This window comes from Phyllopteryx taeniolatus, chromosome 5, assembly GCF_024500385.1.
Source record: "Phyllopteryx taeniolatus isolate TA_2022b chromosome 5, UOR_Ptae_1.2, whole genome shotgun sequence".
In the NCBI taxonomy this organism is placed as follows: Eukaryota; Metazoa; Chordata; class Actinopteri; order Syngnathiformes; family Syngnathidae; genus Phyllopteryx; species Phyllopteryx taeniolatus.
Genome location: NC_084506.1, coordinates 19,615,953 through 19,631,251, shown reverse-complemented (window position 1 = coordinate 19,631,251; position 15,299 = coordinate 19,615,953). Strand labels below are relative to the sequence as shown.

The 15,299-nt window shown below is 41.6% G+C and overlaps 1 protein-coding gene across 1 annotated transcript in view; it reads right to left on the bottom strand.

The window, feature by feature from the left end:
- Window positions 1-15,299, bottom strand: part of LOC133478012 (ankyrin repeat domain-containing protein 26-like) — a 29,653-nt gene that overhangs the window by 13,058 nt on the left and 1,296 nt on the right. The window contains exons 2-30 of the mRNA XM_061773499.1: window positions 15,092-15,206; window positions 14,830-15,003; window positions 14,278-14,384; window positions 14,035-14,172; window positions 13,737-13,897; window positions 13,344-13,380; window positions 13,186-13,258; window positions 13,012-13,090; window positions 11,113-12,674; window positions 10,730-10,949; window positions 8,855-8,916; window positions 8,692-8,770; window positions 8,508-8,606; window positions 7,730-7,815; window positions 7,582-7,645; window positions 7,456-7,500; window positions 7,115-7,348; window positions 6,973-7,035; window positions 6,824-6,894; window positions 5,712-6,422; window positions 4,190-4,371; window positions 3,575-3,772; window positions 3,448-3,478; window positions 3,229-3,370; window positions 2,765-2,978; window positions 2,491-2,674; window positions 2,236-2,382; window positions 1,492-1,954; window positions 194-699 (exon numbers count right to left, since the gene is read on the bottom strand). Of these exons, the coding sequence (XP_061629483.1) occupies window positions 194-699; window positions 1,492-1,954; window positions 2,236-2,382; window positions 2,491-2,674; window positions 2,765-2,978; window positions 3,229-3,370; window positions 3,448-3,478; window positions 3,575-3,772; window positions 4,190-4,371; window positions 5,712-6,422; window positions 6,824-6,894; window positions 6,973-7,035; window positions 7,115-7,348; window positions 7,456-7,500; window positions 7,582-7,645; window positions 7,730-7,815; window positions 8,508-8,606; window positions 8,692-8,770; window positions 8,855-8,916; window positions 10,730-10,949; window positions 11,113-12,674; window positions 13,012-13,090; window positions 13,186-13,258; window positions 13,344-13,380; window positions 13,737-13,897; window positions 14,035-14,172; window positions 14,278-14,384; window positions 14,830-15,003; window positions 15,092-15,206 (6,247 nt within the window). The remainder of the gene's footprint in view (window positions 1-193; window positions 700-1,491; window positions 1,955-2,235; window positions 2,383-2,490; window positions 2,675-2,764; window positions 2,979-3,228; window positions 3,371-3,447; window positions 3,479-3,574; window positions 3,773-4,189; window positions 4,372-5,711; window positions 6,423-6,823; window positions 6,895-6,972; window positions 7,036-7,114; window positions 7,349-7,455; window positions 7,501-7,581; window positions 7,646-7,729; window positions 7,816-8,507; window positions 8,607-8,691; window positions 8,771-8,854; window positions 8,917-10,729; window positions 10,950-11,112; window positions 12,675-13,011; window positions 13,091-13,185; window positions 13,259-13,343; window positions 13,381-13,736; window positions 13,898-14,034; window positions 14,173-14,277; window positions 14,385-14,829; window positions 15,004-15,091; window positions 15,207-15,299) is intronic.

Genomic DNA, 15,299 nt, shown 5'->3' with positions numbered 1-15,299 from the left:
TTATGTTCAATACATTTTAATTGAATTATTATTTAAGTATAATTTTAGTCTTAATGTTCTTACTCTTTATGTTAAACATTTAGGCGTCCTAGCTACTGGACTTTAATGATGGTCAAGTATTTTGTGAGGTTGAGCTTGGTGTAAAAAGCTTGGGAACAACTGATCATCTGACTCTATAAGGAGGTGCTCTCACCTCTCTTTCATTTTTCTCCTCCTGTAATTGGTGGATATGTTCTCGCAATTCCGAAGCTTTTCTGGCCAGATCCTGATTCCGGTCCTGCACGAGTTGTACTCTGTCCTCACAGTCGGAGCGAAGCTTGGACAAGATGTCACTGAAAGACTTCTGGGCGTCTGTCACGGCGTTCTCCTTTGCAACACCCTTGTTTTGGGCCTCCTCCAGCTGTTGCCGTAGCAACATGCCTTCACTCTGCGCTTGGGCTAAGCGCTCCTGCGTGGCCTCTTGACGTGCTCCGGCCCGAGCGACCAGCTCCTTCTCGCCCTTCAAAGCGGCCTCCAGCTCTTTAACGCGTGCGGCTGTCTGGTCGCTCTCGTGCTGTACAGTGTTCATCAGGAGGTTCTTCTCAGACAACTGCAGCATGATCCGATGGGCCTCGTTCTCCATACTGTTTGCATGCGCCTCTGCCTTGGACAGCTTCTGGGAGAGGCTGCTGACTGCTTCGTACTGACTGGATGCATCACCTGTACAGATAAGTCAAGTAGGAGCCAGTGTTGCCCCACTACAAGAAGTGGTGTGAACAGACTCCGCTTACACAAAGTTATACAGTGTCACTTAAAATATAGGGTACAACTTATGGACCTGATAGATTGACAATTAACACATTTCTTGATGATGTGTAGTTTCTTTGAGCTAACGTTGGTACCACTGAAGTTTTGTTGCCTAGTTGCTGCACCTTAAAGAATGGGAAGCAATACAGTTTTACACGACAGTGAGACGCTGTTTATTGTGGGGATATTTTCCAGCAGTAATAGTATTGATATACTGTATACATTTTTTCTTTATATGGACTCTATATTGCAGATTCTCACCGAGGGTGACTAGGGTCACAGGTAAACTGGAAACTATTCCAGCTGACTCTGGACGAGAGGCGAGGTACACCCTGGACGGGTCGGCAGTCAATCACAGGGCACAAAGACAAACAATCATTCACACTCACATTTACACCTCTGGACAATTTAGTCTTCAATTAACTGGCAAACGCGTGTTTTTGGAATGTGGTAGGAGCAGCGAAGAACTTCCTTGCAAGCACGGGGAGAACTTGAAAACTCCACACAGGAAGGTCAGAGAACAGATTTAAACCTCCAGCCTCAGAAATGTGAGCTAACCACTCGGCCACCATGCTGCCCCATCTAAAATCCATTGATCAATAATCATTAGTCATTTTAAATGTCTTTGACTACACTTCCCTATAAAGATGCAAAGCTGAACCATGAGCTTCTGAGCATTTTGGAAATTATAGCACTCATACTCACTTGAGAGTCTGTCTTTAAGACGATGGTGTTCCTCCTTCTCCTGGAGCAGAGCTTTCTCTGCATCCGACCGAGCTGCCATGCAGCGCTCGGCCTCCTGCAGTGCCACGGTCAGGCGAGTACGAACAGACTCTAACTCCGCCACCACGGTCTCGCGGGCCTGACGCTCATTCTCCAGGTGGGTCGCGGTGATCGTCAACTCCGACTTCATGGTGGCCGTCTGGTTGTTGAAGTCCAAGACGGTTTGGTTGAGTGTGTCGCCGTTGACTTTGAGAGCTTGCCGGGCCACTTCTAGTTTTTCCTTGAGGGCCTTATTCTCCTCCTGGAGGTCTCTCTGCTTGATGCTGCTGTTGGCCTGGGAATTCTCAAGGTCTGTTCTGAGGGTGCTCAGCTGCTCGTGAAATATAGAAATCTGCTGGAGCAGCTCCCGCTCCCTGTCGCTGGCCTCCGTGAGCTGAGAAAATGCCTATGAATGTTTAAATCCATAAATAAATACTTTGTCACGCAACACTACAACAAAAACAAAAATAATCTCTGTACATATGAAATTCATTTGCAGGCTGTCCAGGTCATTGTAGTGGTGCTTGATTAACAGTTGAGCGGGGTATGGTTTCTGCGCGTTAAATACTATAAAAATGTTCAAGCCCATGCTTATTTTAAACATGATTGATGCATTTGCTGTAATATTGCAACAATGGTTAACGAGGGTGTCAAAATCACCATACTGCGTACAATGGTGGGAATTACCTCATGACTTTTGCTTATGTTTCTTTTGTTCTCCTCTTCTATCTCTTGCTGCTTGCGCATATGACTGTTGAGCAGATTTTCCAGCACTGTGCGTGCGCTGCGCTCCTGGGCCAACAGCGTTTGGTTCTGACTGTTGTCCTCCTCAAGCTGGAGAGATATAGAATAAACACAAAAATGCAATCTAACAAATGACCTCCGAAGTCCGGTGAGACATTGACTCACGGTATCTCATTAGGACAGCTGTACAAGTTATACCTGCTTCTTGTTGTTGACTAGTATTCGCATCTCCAGCTCCAAGTTCCTAAGAGCCAGCTCCACTTTCTGTCTCTCCTGAACCTCCACCTGCCGCTGCTCCTCTGTCCTCCTCAGCTTTTCTCCTGTGGTGTTATACATCATGGTGGCATTACGGCCGTTTTCTTGCTCCTGTTTTAGCTGAAATCTGTGCCACAAACACGATACAACAAAAAAATGTAAAGAACCAAAGACAGTTTCTGAAAACGTAATAGAGAGACAGTCGAGCGGTTCTTACTTGAGATTGGTTACTTCTGTTTGCAAGTCCAGCTGGTTGCGCTCCAAAGCCGATTTAACATCTTTCACTTCATCCAGAGAGTTCCTTAGCTGCGCCTTCTCCGTTTCCAGAAGGCTCACTTTGTCTGCGAAGTAACCGTGACGGCTTTTGGCCTTCTGAATGGAGCGCTCATATTTGTGAAAAATGTTCTGCAGCTTCACCATGCTCCTGGAATCTGAGGGATAAAGCATAGCTACAGTACATACACAAAAGTTGTTCAACAAAACAATCAGGTAAACATAATAAGGTCAGGTTAACTGAAACTGTCTTCTGAATGGCACCCAACCTACTGTATGTATCCAGTTAATTAGGAAGTGTGTTGCAAGATGTTATCCACTTGCACAAATTTAGCCTTTAAAGTCACCTGCTATTTATTGTATGTTGATGTCTGCTTTTTTTTTTTTTTTTAAATAAACCAACTGTACCTGTCGCAAGTGAGTCCAGATTCTGAATGAAGAGGGAGCTACAACGATGGTCTGAAGCGTGAAAGTCTGAATCATCTGTGGTCACGTCAGATGACGAATTGAGCTCGTCAATATCTTCAGACATCTCAATTTCTTCTGATTGCTGAATGGATAAAAATGTGGTCTTAATCTGTGCATTCAATTTCAGTCATGAAAAAAAAGCACAAAAATCACGTTTACCTGTTTTTTCCTCTGTTCTGCAGTTTTAAACCTATTGCCAACAGAGAAAGAAAAACTGACTGTTGTGGAAACAAACGGCCGATGGAAAAAATATTGCATTCCACAGTGCATAATATACTGTACATACCGTCCTTCATCATCCGACACGTCACTGAGAGTGCTGTCGTCAAACAAGGAGAGCTCCCTGTCGTCGGTCTGAGGGGTTCTGGATCTTCGGGTCTTGCTTCCTCCTGCCAGCTGTGAGGTGTCCTCTACGGCCTGTTCTACAGGCTTGCTAATACCGGATGTCCGCTGATGTGAGGGTTGGGATTCCACCAATGTACTGCTGGTGATATGGAATAAATAAAAAAATAAAAAAATAAATATATATATATATATATATATATAAATACACCAGTCAGGAGCTCATGGATGCCAGTGACGCTGCATGGCAACCTCAATAAAAGCAGTTATCGATGCAAATTTTGGACATGGCATTTTCTTTTTTAAGATAAAATGTCAAAAACAAGACACAATACCCCTTGTGACTGTGACAGTGATAAAATGAAGCAAAGTTTGAATCTGTTGAAGCATGACTTAAAAAAACAAGCAGAGAAATATATATACATTACAGCATTAGAAGAGTGTACAATTCATTTAATATACTGCAATCAATTAAATCATTTAAAATTGCAAATGCAAAAAAACAACATACAAGACCATCAGATTTGAAAAAAGAAAAGAAGTGCAATGCAGTGCATACGTGTCAGAGATTAGCAGCTTCTGTCTTTGTTGGGAGGCTTCAGCTTGACTTGACGTCTCTTTGGGGCTCGCTGAGCCGATCTCAGGTTTCCTAATAGCAAACCCCTCTGATGCACTTCCACCTGTACTGGAAGCAATGGAATTTTTCACTGAAACAGCAGCCTTGGGAGTCTCTTTGACAACCTGTAAAGACCACACCAAAGAGGAAAAGGTTTGGATCAGTGTTAAGAATAGTGTTGCATGTCTTGAACACTATCATTCATAATTTAATTCTTAGGAGACCTAACTGCGATAACTCTACTTGACAAGAGACACGCTGAAGATGGAAGACTATTCTTTCAGTAGTTGACAGGGTGAACACACCACATGCTACCAAGTCCATGCAGGATGCAGAAAGTCGACCGCTAAATATGACATTATGTAAATTCAAACAACAACCCAAAGAGACAAAGTACACACTAATTTGAACACGAGATGGAGACAAAACAATGCCCGTGACATCAAATGGAATTAAACAGAAGAAAAATAACACTTGTTAAATCTAACCCTCAAGAGATCCGAGGAACATTGTGTACATTTTTGGGGGGGCTGTGTTGAATGACTATACATTGGATAAAAAACGTCTACACACGCCTGTACAAATGCTGGGTTTTTGTGAAATTAAAAAAACAAAAACAAAAAAAAGACAGCAAGATGAATCATTTTTTCCCAAACACAAACACACTCAATCTCATGTTAAATGGGAGTTAGTTTGAGCCTGCCAAATTTTTAAGCGCCTCTGATTATCCCCAAATAAATTTCAGATGTTCTAGAAGGTTTTTCCTCACAGTTGTTTCTTTCTAACAGAAAGCCTGAAGGTTTTGTGCTAACACTGACTGCTATTTCAAACTGTTCATAATTCCTTCCACATTATCTAAGGGCTCAGTTACACTGAAGAAAAACAACCAAGGTTGAACCTTTTAGGCCGCAATTTCAAAAGGTTTGTTTGGCAAAAACGCAACACTGCTCAACACCAAAAGAACATCGTACCTACAGTGAAGCATTAAGGTGGCAGCATCATGCTTTGGGGCTGTACGTTATAGGTCACATTAATGGTGGAAAGTTTTGAAATGGTTTATCTTGAGCTCACTTGTAATAGAAAAAAAAAATGGTATTCAAACAGGGGTGTGTAGAGTTTTTACATCCACCGTAGGTCCAATTTGCCAGGGTATATTCATTTTGAAAAATCGAAATTGGTGGTGTGTATGCATCTTTCTTAACTTATCTTCAAGACACTGCATGATAAATGAGTTCAAATCACCCATTAATTATAACTAAAATTTGATTGTATATTTCAGCCTTAGTTCTAAGAATATTAGTACGGTATATAATATATTTTATTAAAGGATCTCTTACTGGTTAAATAACACAAAGGGAAAAAAGGTTCATGCGGTTTGACAAAATCTGCTTAATATCTCAAAGAAACACATGGAGAGAAGAGTACACTTTGAAATGACTAATGGAGCCAGGCGACCATCTTCTACCTCTTCCTGGACTTCCAGTTTCAACTTTTCAACATCCTCTTTAAAGTCTTCATGGGCAACAACAGGGAAACAGCCAGAATCTCTGCTTGCCCAGCTAGGCTTAGAATTGGCAAGTTCTTGAGGGTTCTTTTCAGAGCTGGTGCGGTTCTTCTTGGGTTCTTTTAGTTGCCGGCTGTGACAAAGCCTAGGTTTATTCTGGCCAGCAGTGTCTACGATGCTCTCCTCCTTTGTAGTGTGGCCGCGTAGTGCCTCACTATGGAGGGGTTCCTCTGCATTTTCTAACACTGTGCTCCCACTAGCAGGGAAGTGGTCTGAAATATTTTCCTCGTTCAGTGAGTAGTCAGCGGACTCCGACGTAGAATCTTCTGATGCAGTCTCCCTCTGTTCTGGAACAGAAAGGAGGACCAGCCTCCCTGATCGAGCTGCGGGGTGTTGACTGACTTCATCGCTTGACTGTACTTCAGCAGAGGACGACTCTGTGACACCTTCTGATTTGAACTCCTCTTCAAACCTGAAGGGCTTTGCTTCCTTTTTCTCCACTTCTTCCCACAGCTTCTCATAATGGGTCTCCGGCAGAACATCAATAATCCTTTCCTCTCGACTTTGTTGATCTTTAATCACATCGCTGCCTGCCCCATCAACAACCATTAGGCCGTACGTGCGTGGGTGACTTGGCATCAAGTCACATGACTCAAAGGCATCATCTTTTTCCTTGGATTGAGATGGGATAGAAAAACACAAAGACAAAGAGCAAAAAACAAGGGATTTCACAATTATCCTTCCGGACAACAGACTATATTTTCATAACATGACTTCAACTATATTACTGGAAACATACAGCAATTGAGCAGATGTGTAATTTGCCAAAATGGAGTGGAAGCTATAACTCCAAAAGGGAGACTAACAAACATATTTTCTTCCATTTTTGTCCATCACTTTATCTCATCTTCATAATAACACCCATTTATGTGATTTGTCAAGCCAACTGTATATTTTATTTTCAATCTTCCATCTGAACTATTTCTCTCCATGGGTGGGGAGGCATGTGTGATGTTGAGATGAATTAAAATGGGATTCCGTGTCATTGATGTCATCAGCTGGTTATTTCTCACCTCTTCTTGCTGTTTGTCTGGTTGCAAATTACTTTTTATGCCCTCTGCCATTGTTGAAACTTCAGGGGACCCTAAAGAGAGGCAGTCTTTACACAGAGAACATGTGCACACATGTAGACTATAAGGAAATGATCAGTGAGTCTTTTAACCTTCTCTGACCGCTTCCTGAAGCTGCTTATTGTCAGTTAAATTTTCTTGGTCCCAATCAGATACTGAAGGAGAACATACAAATGAAAGAGCATCAAGTCAATGTAGTTTGAATGGCAAGTAGAAAAAGAGTAAAGTTCTTACTGTCACATTCTTGAGGCACCGTCTTCTTGGAACGAGGCTGGGGATGAGGAGCTGCGACCTGTTGCTCGTCCGTGCAGATTTTCCTCGGAGGAGCAACGGGCGTTTTTGGAGACACATCGACCTGCTTCTCCTTTCTGGAGGATTGTTGGAATTCCTCAGGTGCAGGAGAGGTCTCTGTGCATCCCGGCAGGCTTTTCTTACTAGCATTGCTAGATGTATCCCAGTCTGATGCATCTGTAAAAGGAAAATGAGAGCAAGGTGGCACTTAAAGATGGCATTATCGACTAAAACTTAAATTATAAACAATTTGATGTATAGCATTCATATTAATTCATTCTGACCTTCAGCATAGTCAAAATCTCCCAAACCAAGTTCTTCCATCAAATCTGTCAAAGAAGCAAACTAAGATTATGTATATTTTAAAACACAATAAAAAGTAATAGTCTCAGCTTTATCAACTTACTGACCTGTTTTTTCCTTGCCTTTTCCTTCACATTTGCTCAAAAGCAGTCCCCATTTGTTTTTCTCACTCTAGTGGGATGAAAACCCCCTTTACTATTACATATATATATATATATATACACACATATAATGTCAATCTGGTGCTGAGCTTACCTCCCTTTGTGTAGGGTCCCCTTTCTGAACACCTCTGGTATCCGCACTGTCTTTATTTTCAGCAACAGGACCAACGGCACCAAGGCCTGGCGATCAAGACAAAACCTTTTCAGTTTGTATTTGTACCGTGTTTCATTTAGCCCAAATAACCTTGCGCTGGTCTGCTGGCCTGTCCAGCTTGCCCTTAGCCAAAAATGTAGTCATTATTTTTCAGTCGCGCAGTATCAGAAAAAGTATCCTAATTTTTCTGTGTCAAGCTGAATGAAGTGAGAGTGTAAAATATGAAGCGCTTGCTTGATCAGATCAGCTAAAATAATATGGTTAAAAAGACAAAACATGTACTTGCATAATGTTGGATGACTAAACAAGACTGATAAAATAAAAATAAAAAACATTTCCATGCACATGAGATCACAATTAATGAAAATATCTGATTGGGAAACTTTCAAAGCATTTAGATCCCATGGTTTTTTTTGTGATCGTGCTCGAGTGCCAAAAATTCAGAATCACATGTACTTTTCAATTATTGGACACTAACTTCGGAATGACAACTGACAATTCAAGATCTGATCAATTCTGCACTGTATTTTCTCCTTTGGAAAACTATTAAACAGTGTAATGGTTTGAAGAACAAGAATGGCATCCATTAACCAGGCTGAGATAAAAATGTATGCTGCATGCATTCTATGAAAAGTGTTGATGAGTAGATGGTGAGATATCGTGCACAGATAACATGCAGCTGCTCAAAATGAGCACAGTGACCATTCATCTTTCCTACCAACTCCCAGGCTGCCTCTTAGTCTGCCTCTACTCCACCAAGGTTCGGGCCTCCACCCACCTCGTGCCCCTCGTAAAAATGAGGGACTATATAACAAGTCTACAGGAAAAATGCAACAGTTTTTTTCTACATTATAAAATGAAAAAAATAAAAATAAATACAAAAATTAAATAACATGGCTTACCTTCTTCCATCTTCTCTCCAGACATATTCTGTGCTTCTGCGCTTTGTTTATCTTCACGTGGCAAACTGCAGTCTTCATGCTAGTGATTAAGTAATAAATGAGTATTTACAGTGCACAAAAATCTCTGAAGCAACATTTGAAACAACGCGCTCATTTGAGATACCTCAGAAACCCAAGACCCGGGCTCTTGCTCTTCCTTCTCGAGACCCACCTCGGAATAAACATCTGAGATTTTCAAAAGAACCGCATTCATTAAAGTCGGAGAGGAAAAGTAATGTCAGTTGAAAACTTGACTTGCAGTATGTAGCCAATGTATCATATCATGTTAACTGGCAAAAGGAGATCATATGAACCGTTACCCAAAATAGTGGCTTTACTTAACAGCACATACCAGGCATTTATAAGAGGTAAGACAATAAAAAAATTTATTGTACAATTGTTGTACAATTGATTGTTATTTGTATGTTTGCCTAATGTAAAATAATCTACCTTTTTTATTATTTTTTGCAAATAGGTCAACATTTGCAATAAATATTACAATATGGGCAGCATATGCTTCTTTCCACATTCTAAAAACATGCATGTTAAACCTAACATACATGTCTGTCCCTGTCCTCTGCATCTTCTGCTAAAACTCCAGCTATTCCATCAGAATACCCATAAATCTTCTCTTTGGTCTTCCTCTTTGCCTCCTACCTGGTGGCTCCATTTCCAGCATCCTTGTACCGATAAATCCAGTTTCCCTCCTCTACACGTGTCCAAACCATCTCAATCTGGCCTCTCTAGCTTCGCCTCCAAACTTTCCAGTCTGCGCTGTCCCTCTGATGAGCTCATTCCTGATCATTTCCATCCTCGTCACGCCCAAAGAGAATCTCAGCAACATCAACTCTGCCACCTCCCAGCTCTGTCTCCTGTCTTCTGGTCACCTACCATCTCCAAACCATACAACATAGCAGGTCTCATTATAAACCTAACAAAGGTAACAGGAAGGCAATGAGACTCTGAATTGCCTATAAATAGCGAATGTGAGTCTGATTGGCTGGAATAGGCTCTGGCTTCCTGTAGGGCAAGCGCAATAATAATAATAAAAAAATTAAAAAAAACTGCATGGATATTACAAGACAATTTATAATATATTTCGTCTTATGGTATTAGAATTTGATTATAATAGAGTAATTGTGCTAATTTAAAAAAATTCTTTTCTACGAAGGGACTGACACCACCATTTGTTAAGGGTGACACCTGTTGGTGTGAGATATCGCAGTAGAGGTACAGAACCTATTACAGTGATCCCTTGACATTTTCGAGTGAGCCTATTTCCATGCTTTACGAGATACGAGCCGCCGCTCGGATTACTTTTTTTTGTCTCGAGTTGCGACCAATTCTTTAAAAAAGAGGCCAAATACTTACAAGCTGTTTATTCCCCGTCCCAGTTGAAGTTAACTGTCATACTAAACATAAAACAAAGAGAATTACGTTGTGTATTTAACTAAATCACATAACTGTCTGATGAAAGTCCGCTAGATTAATACAAAGGCACAATGCAAAACGCCATAGACGGGCTAATGAAACTACAGTAGGCTCGATAATGATGTTATAACCCTTCAAGCAGCGGATATTTAAACACAAACAAGGCAGCAACTGAGCTTACTTGCTTTTGTGACCGTTCCCTTCGTGAGCCTGCATTAAACTGCCCGCTGGTGGCCACTGTGCACACACCAGAAGCACTCGCACAACGAAGGCATGATGAAATCATTATGCACAAACTCAGTTTAATTATTTAAATATTATTACTGCATGTTTTTATCAAGTGGTCAGGGAACTAATTGCTTTAAACTCGGAAGTCAAGGCACCGCTGTATTTCAATTTACCACAAGGAAAAATGAGCACGTTATTTGAGTTGAGGTGTTAATTTTAAAAATGGGCAACGTACCCGGCATTTGATCGAGGCATGGCATCTATTAGAGAAGAGGCCACTATGTAAAGAAATACTGTCACTCACTGACCATATCATAAGGGATACCTGAACTTTTCTTACCAATTTTCATATCTTTAGAAAGATCTCTTTTTTCCGCAACATGATCTGCTGCACCATCCAGGAGGCCTCTGCTTCCTTCAAGTTGATCATCTGAGATGTCCACGTCCTCCTCCTCTTCTTCTTCTTCCTCTTCCTCCTCCTCCCCTCGGTCCTCATCGTTGTCATCAACATCATCACTGTCTGGGTCCTCTTCACTAGCATCATTCTCGTCTTCCTCTTTCTGTGTAAAAATATTCTCTTATTTTCATCTGTGGGATTGAACTGTGAGAGTAAAGCAGAAAAATGGGTCCACCCAAAAAAACCAGAAAATCCCAAGGTACAAGCTACTTTGTTGATAGACTAAACATAGACATACTAATACCTACTACACAAACTAGTTGTACCTGCACGGTGACAACTTTAGTGTGTCTATCCTCAGGATGCATTCCGCTCCCTACCTCATCGGATGAGTCCAAATCAACATCGTCAATGTCAGTGTGAGGCAACGGTTCTGAAAAAACACTTGTGTCTGAGAGACCACCAGCGACGTCAATTTTGTTGGACGTAAGATCGGTCATCTTTTCTTTGTTGAGTTTGTTTAAGGACTCTTCTGTGTGAGGATTGGTAGCCCCGCCTTGCGGAGATGTACGACCACCATCGGTGATGAACTTGACGCACGCCTTTGCAAGTTTTGAGCGAGTCTCTTCTTCATCTACCATTTTGTCTGATGAATTTCGAGCTATGGAATGCAGCCAACTAGCTGGGCTGGAAGGATTATCAAGAGGCACACAATCCTTCCCTTTTTCTGACAGCTCGTTTTCATCATCAGCTGGTTGGCCCCCTGAGTGTTTGGATGGTTGGATTCGGTTTCTGGTAGTGTTTTCATTGAGGGTTTTAGGCCTGACGTTATCATTGGATGCCAGAGAGCGTCCACCCAACTCTTCCTCTGACGCCACATTTGCATTTCTTCCGGCAACTGGTCCCTCGTCTTTTTCAGATGGAGAATCCCAGTCGGATTCTGCTGTAGACAGTCTGTTTTTGGACGGAGGAGAGCAAGTTGGAGACATTTTGTCAAGGGCTATTTGTTCATCATTGGTTGTTTTTGGCAGTGAGCTGCTGTCTATTGGTGATGCAGGTTTGTCACCTTTTGGACTGGGGGTTTTGTTAATGATGTCCTTTTCCTTATAGCCGTCATTGTCTGTGCTCTCCATGGAGGAGCCCCATGATGATCTGGGTTTTTCTTTTTTTGAACCACCACATTCAGTGTCGGGTTCACTGTCTCTATTTTTTCCTTCTTCCAGCATATTTTTTTGACGTGTTTGGGGATCGTCCTGAAGGGTCTTTCGTTTGTCATCATCATCATGCATCTTTTCCAATTCTTCTATCTCAACCTCATTTGCCTTTTGTGCACCAAGCCTCTTGATGAGGTTTGAAATGATCTTTTGACCCGGTGCCAACATTAATTCGTCATCCTCATCGGAATATTTGGATTCCACTCTAATGGCTGACACGACCAAATCCTGGTCCACATCCAACGACCGCAGCATCTGAGAACATGATTTTCCAGATGCTTCTGAATAACTCTCCGGAGGTTCAACCACATCATCGTTACTGGGAATGCGATCAGAACTCTGTTTGTTTTGAGTTTTTCCAGTATCAACATCGACTTCCAGAGGGGAAGATTTTTGTGCGTCTTCCGAAGAAGAAGTGTTTGACTGAACAGGGGCAAAACAAGAGTCAGCGACACTCTCATCCTCCTCCTCTTCATCATCATCATCATCGTCTATCTCTTCGCTTTCCTCATTATCTTCATCCTCCTCCTCCTCTTCTTCTTCTTCTTCTTCATATTCTTCCTCAGAGCCCTCACCTTCCGAGCTCTGGGCTTGAGATTCTAAACTTGACTGACTTCCTGACAGCTGATCTATCAGACCACGTTTGCTCTTCGCAGGTTCCGACTGACTCTCTGCTTGTTTTAAGTAGTTAGAGGAGAAAGAAAAGGAGAGGAACGGTGTCAACGGAAAGCGACAGAAGAATAAACAGAAATATGTTACCTTTGAGTAGATTGGGAGAGGGGTAGAGATCATCTGGGAGGCTTTGGGAAGGAAAGGAACAGGTGAGGGTTCTACTGAGGGCTTTGGGGATTTACTGGACGCGACTCTCGGGGTACTATTGTCACTGTCAGACTCTGAAGCACTCATGGATTTGTCAAGCACTGCAAAGGCTATGAGCGTTATAAGAACAATTACCATCCACACAAAATAAGCTATTGGAGTAATGCAAGGGACAAAATAGGTGTCAAGTACCTTTTCCTCTTTTAGATTCAAGCATTTTCCTAAGATTCATTTTTTGTGGGGTCTGAAAGAAAGCAGGGGGGGAAAACATCTTCAAAAAGTAGACAGGAAGTTACACGCAATCAGAGGCTGCTAAAAACATAACTCAATGAAATTTTGAATAGAGTTCAAGTTGACTCGACCAACCTTTTCAGCGGTAAGTGACTCACAGTCATCCTCAGATGAAGCCCATTCATCAGTGCCACCTTTTTTTGACATCCTTAAATTGCAGAGAACAAGAGTTAGAAGCTGGACAGTCACTGACACGTGTAGTTTTCATGTATTGAAAAGAAATATAAGCTTACTGGCTTAGTGACTCCGCTTGAGAATTATCCTCAAAATCTGAAACAATGCAATGGAACCTCTTAAAATGTTTGAACCAAGACAGATGGAAACCTATTTAACAAATACACAAACTCTAAAGTACAGGTTCTACCAAGGAGTAGATTTTAGTTTAGTATGCAATTTTTTAAGCTTCCTTTTTTTGAATGGTATCAAAATTGTTGTGATATTTATAGTCATAATAATAATTATATTTTTAAACATCTTAAAGGCACCTTAAAGACAATTGTCACAGTGTGACACTTAAGATGTCACGGTATTTCCATCCAATCTACACACCAGAACTGAACTGTACCGCCTGGTGTGAACTAGGTTGTTTCGTATTCATGATCTTGTATGAAGTATAAACTATTCACCATCTTTGTCGGTGGCTGGTCTTCCCACAGAGATGCCAGTTTCAAGGGCTCGGGATGTGTTGCCCATCTCGGATTTTGATTTATTTTTACTTGGACCTGGATGAGACAGAGAGGCCGCCTGGTTCCTTTGGGCATGGTGCTCAGTAATGAGGATGGCACAGCTGCAAGACAGTCATGACACTGACACTGTCAACATGTTGTAACCTCTGATTTCACATAAGCAGATGCTTCATTACAGAATACACGACTGCTCCTGTCATTTCAGGTCAGTTCTTGACTGGTCCAAACAGAAACTTACGGATGATGCCCTTCGATGGCTGCATAGTCCTCAGCTGATTTTCCTTTGTTATCCTTCAGAGTAATATCTGCGTGAAACTGCAGGAGCATTCGTACCATGCCGATGTGCCCATTCCCGCCAGCTATCATTAATGGCGACCTGTAAGTTTGATTCGAGACCACGCACAAAAGAAGCTACACTGTAACACTGGTATGTTAAGAGGATTTAAATATGGTACACTCCCAGTCATTATTTGGTACAGACCTTTGATCTCGGTCCAAAACATTGACATCAGCACCTTTCTTCAAGAGATACTCGACCACTTCTATGTGGTCCTCTTGAACTGCCACAGACAGTGGTGAAATGCCTTCCTAAAAATTAAAGTGTAAAATACAGATTAATTACAGCCTAGACATGCTGGAGAACATATTTGAAGGCAAAAGACACTGAACCTTGAGTAAGAGGGGATACAAAAACAGAAAATCTTCCCTGGATATGATTAATCTAAATTTTCCACTTTAAAAAAAAAACACAGCAGGAAACCATGTGACATTGAACATAACATTCGTGACAAGACACTAACAAATTTGGGACAACAACAACAACTGTAATTACTTCAACATTTTGAGAAGTAATTACAGTAAGGAGATTAGTTTTATCCATGAGGACACTGCGAGCAGCAAGAAACCGGAGTGCGAATGGAGATTGTGGAGCACAGTGTTTCAGCATCCAGAGCTATGCTAACATTAGCATGTGTGTTTACTTTTGGTATTTCTAGCCGTGTTTCTTCAACGGTACCGTGATAATGAAAATCACCTTATTCTGTGTGTTGATGTCAGCGTCATGATCCACCAGGGTGACAACAGTGGAGATTGCCGGGATGCTTGAGGCCAAATGTAAAGCTGTGTTTCCCTCTGTGTCGACCTGGTTGGGATCAGCATGGTTTTCCAGTAGAATCTTAGCACACAGATCATGGTGACCTTGTACTGCCTGATAAATTGAAGGCGCATCGACGTGGTTCATGAAAACCATTGATGGTCATCAAAATGTTAATGAGTCCAAGTGTGTCCAGGCTTACCTTCATTAAGGCGAACCTATTTTGATTGTCACATAAACTGAGTTTAGCTTTTTTCTCCACGAGAAATCTCACAACCTCAGCATTTCCACTGGCACAAGCGAGGTGAAGGGCTGTTCTGTAAGAGAAAAGAGAAAATCTTGAATACCAATGTTTATAATTTGGATTTACAGTACATGCAATACTGGATAGTACTGATGCAGCTATATTA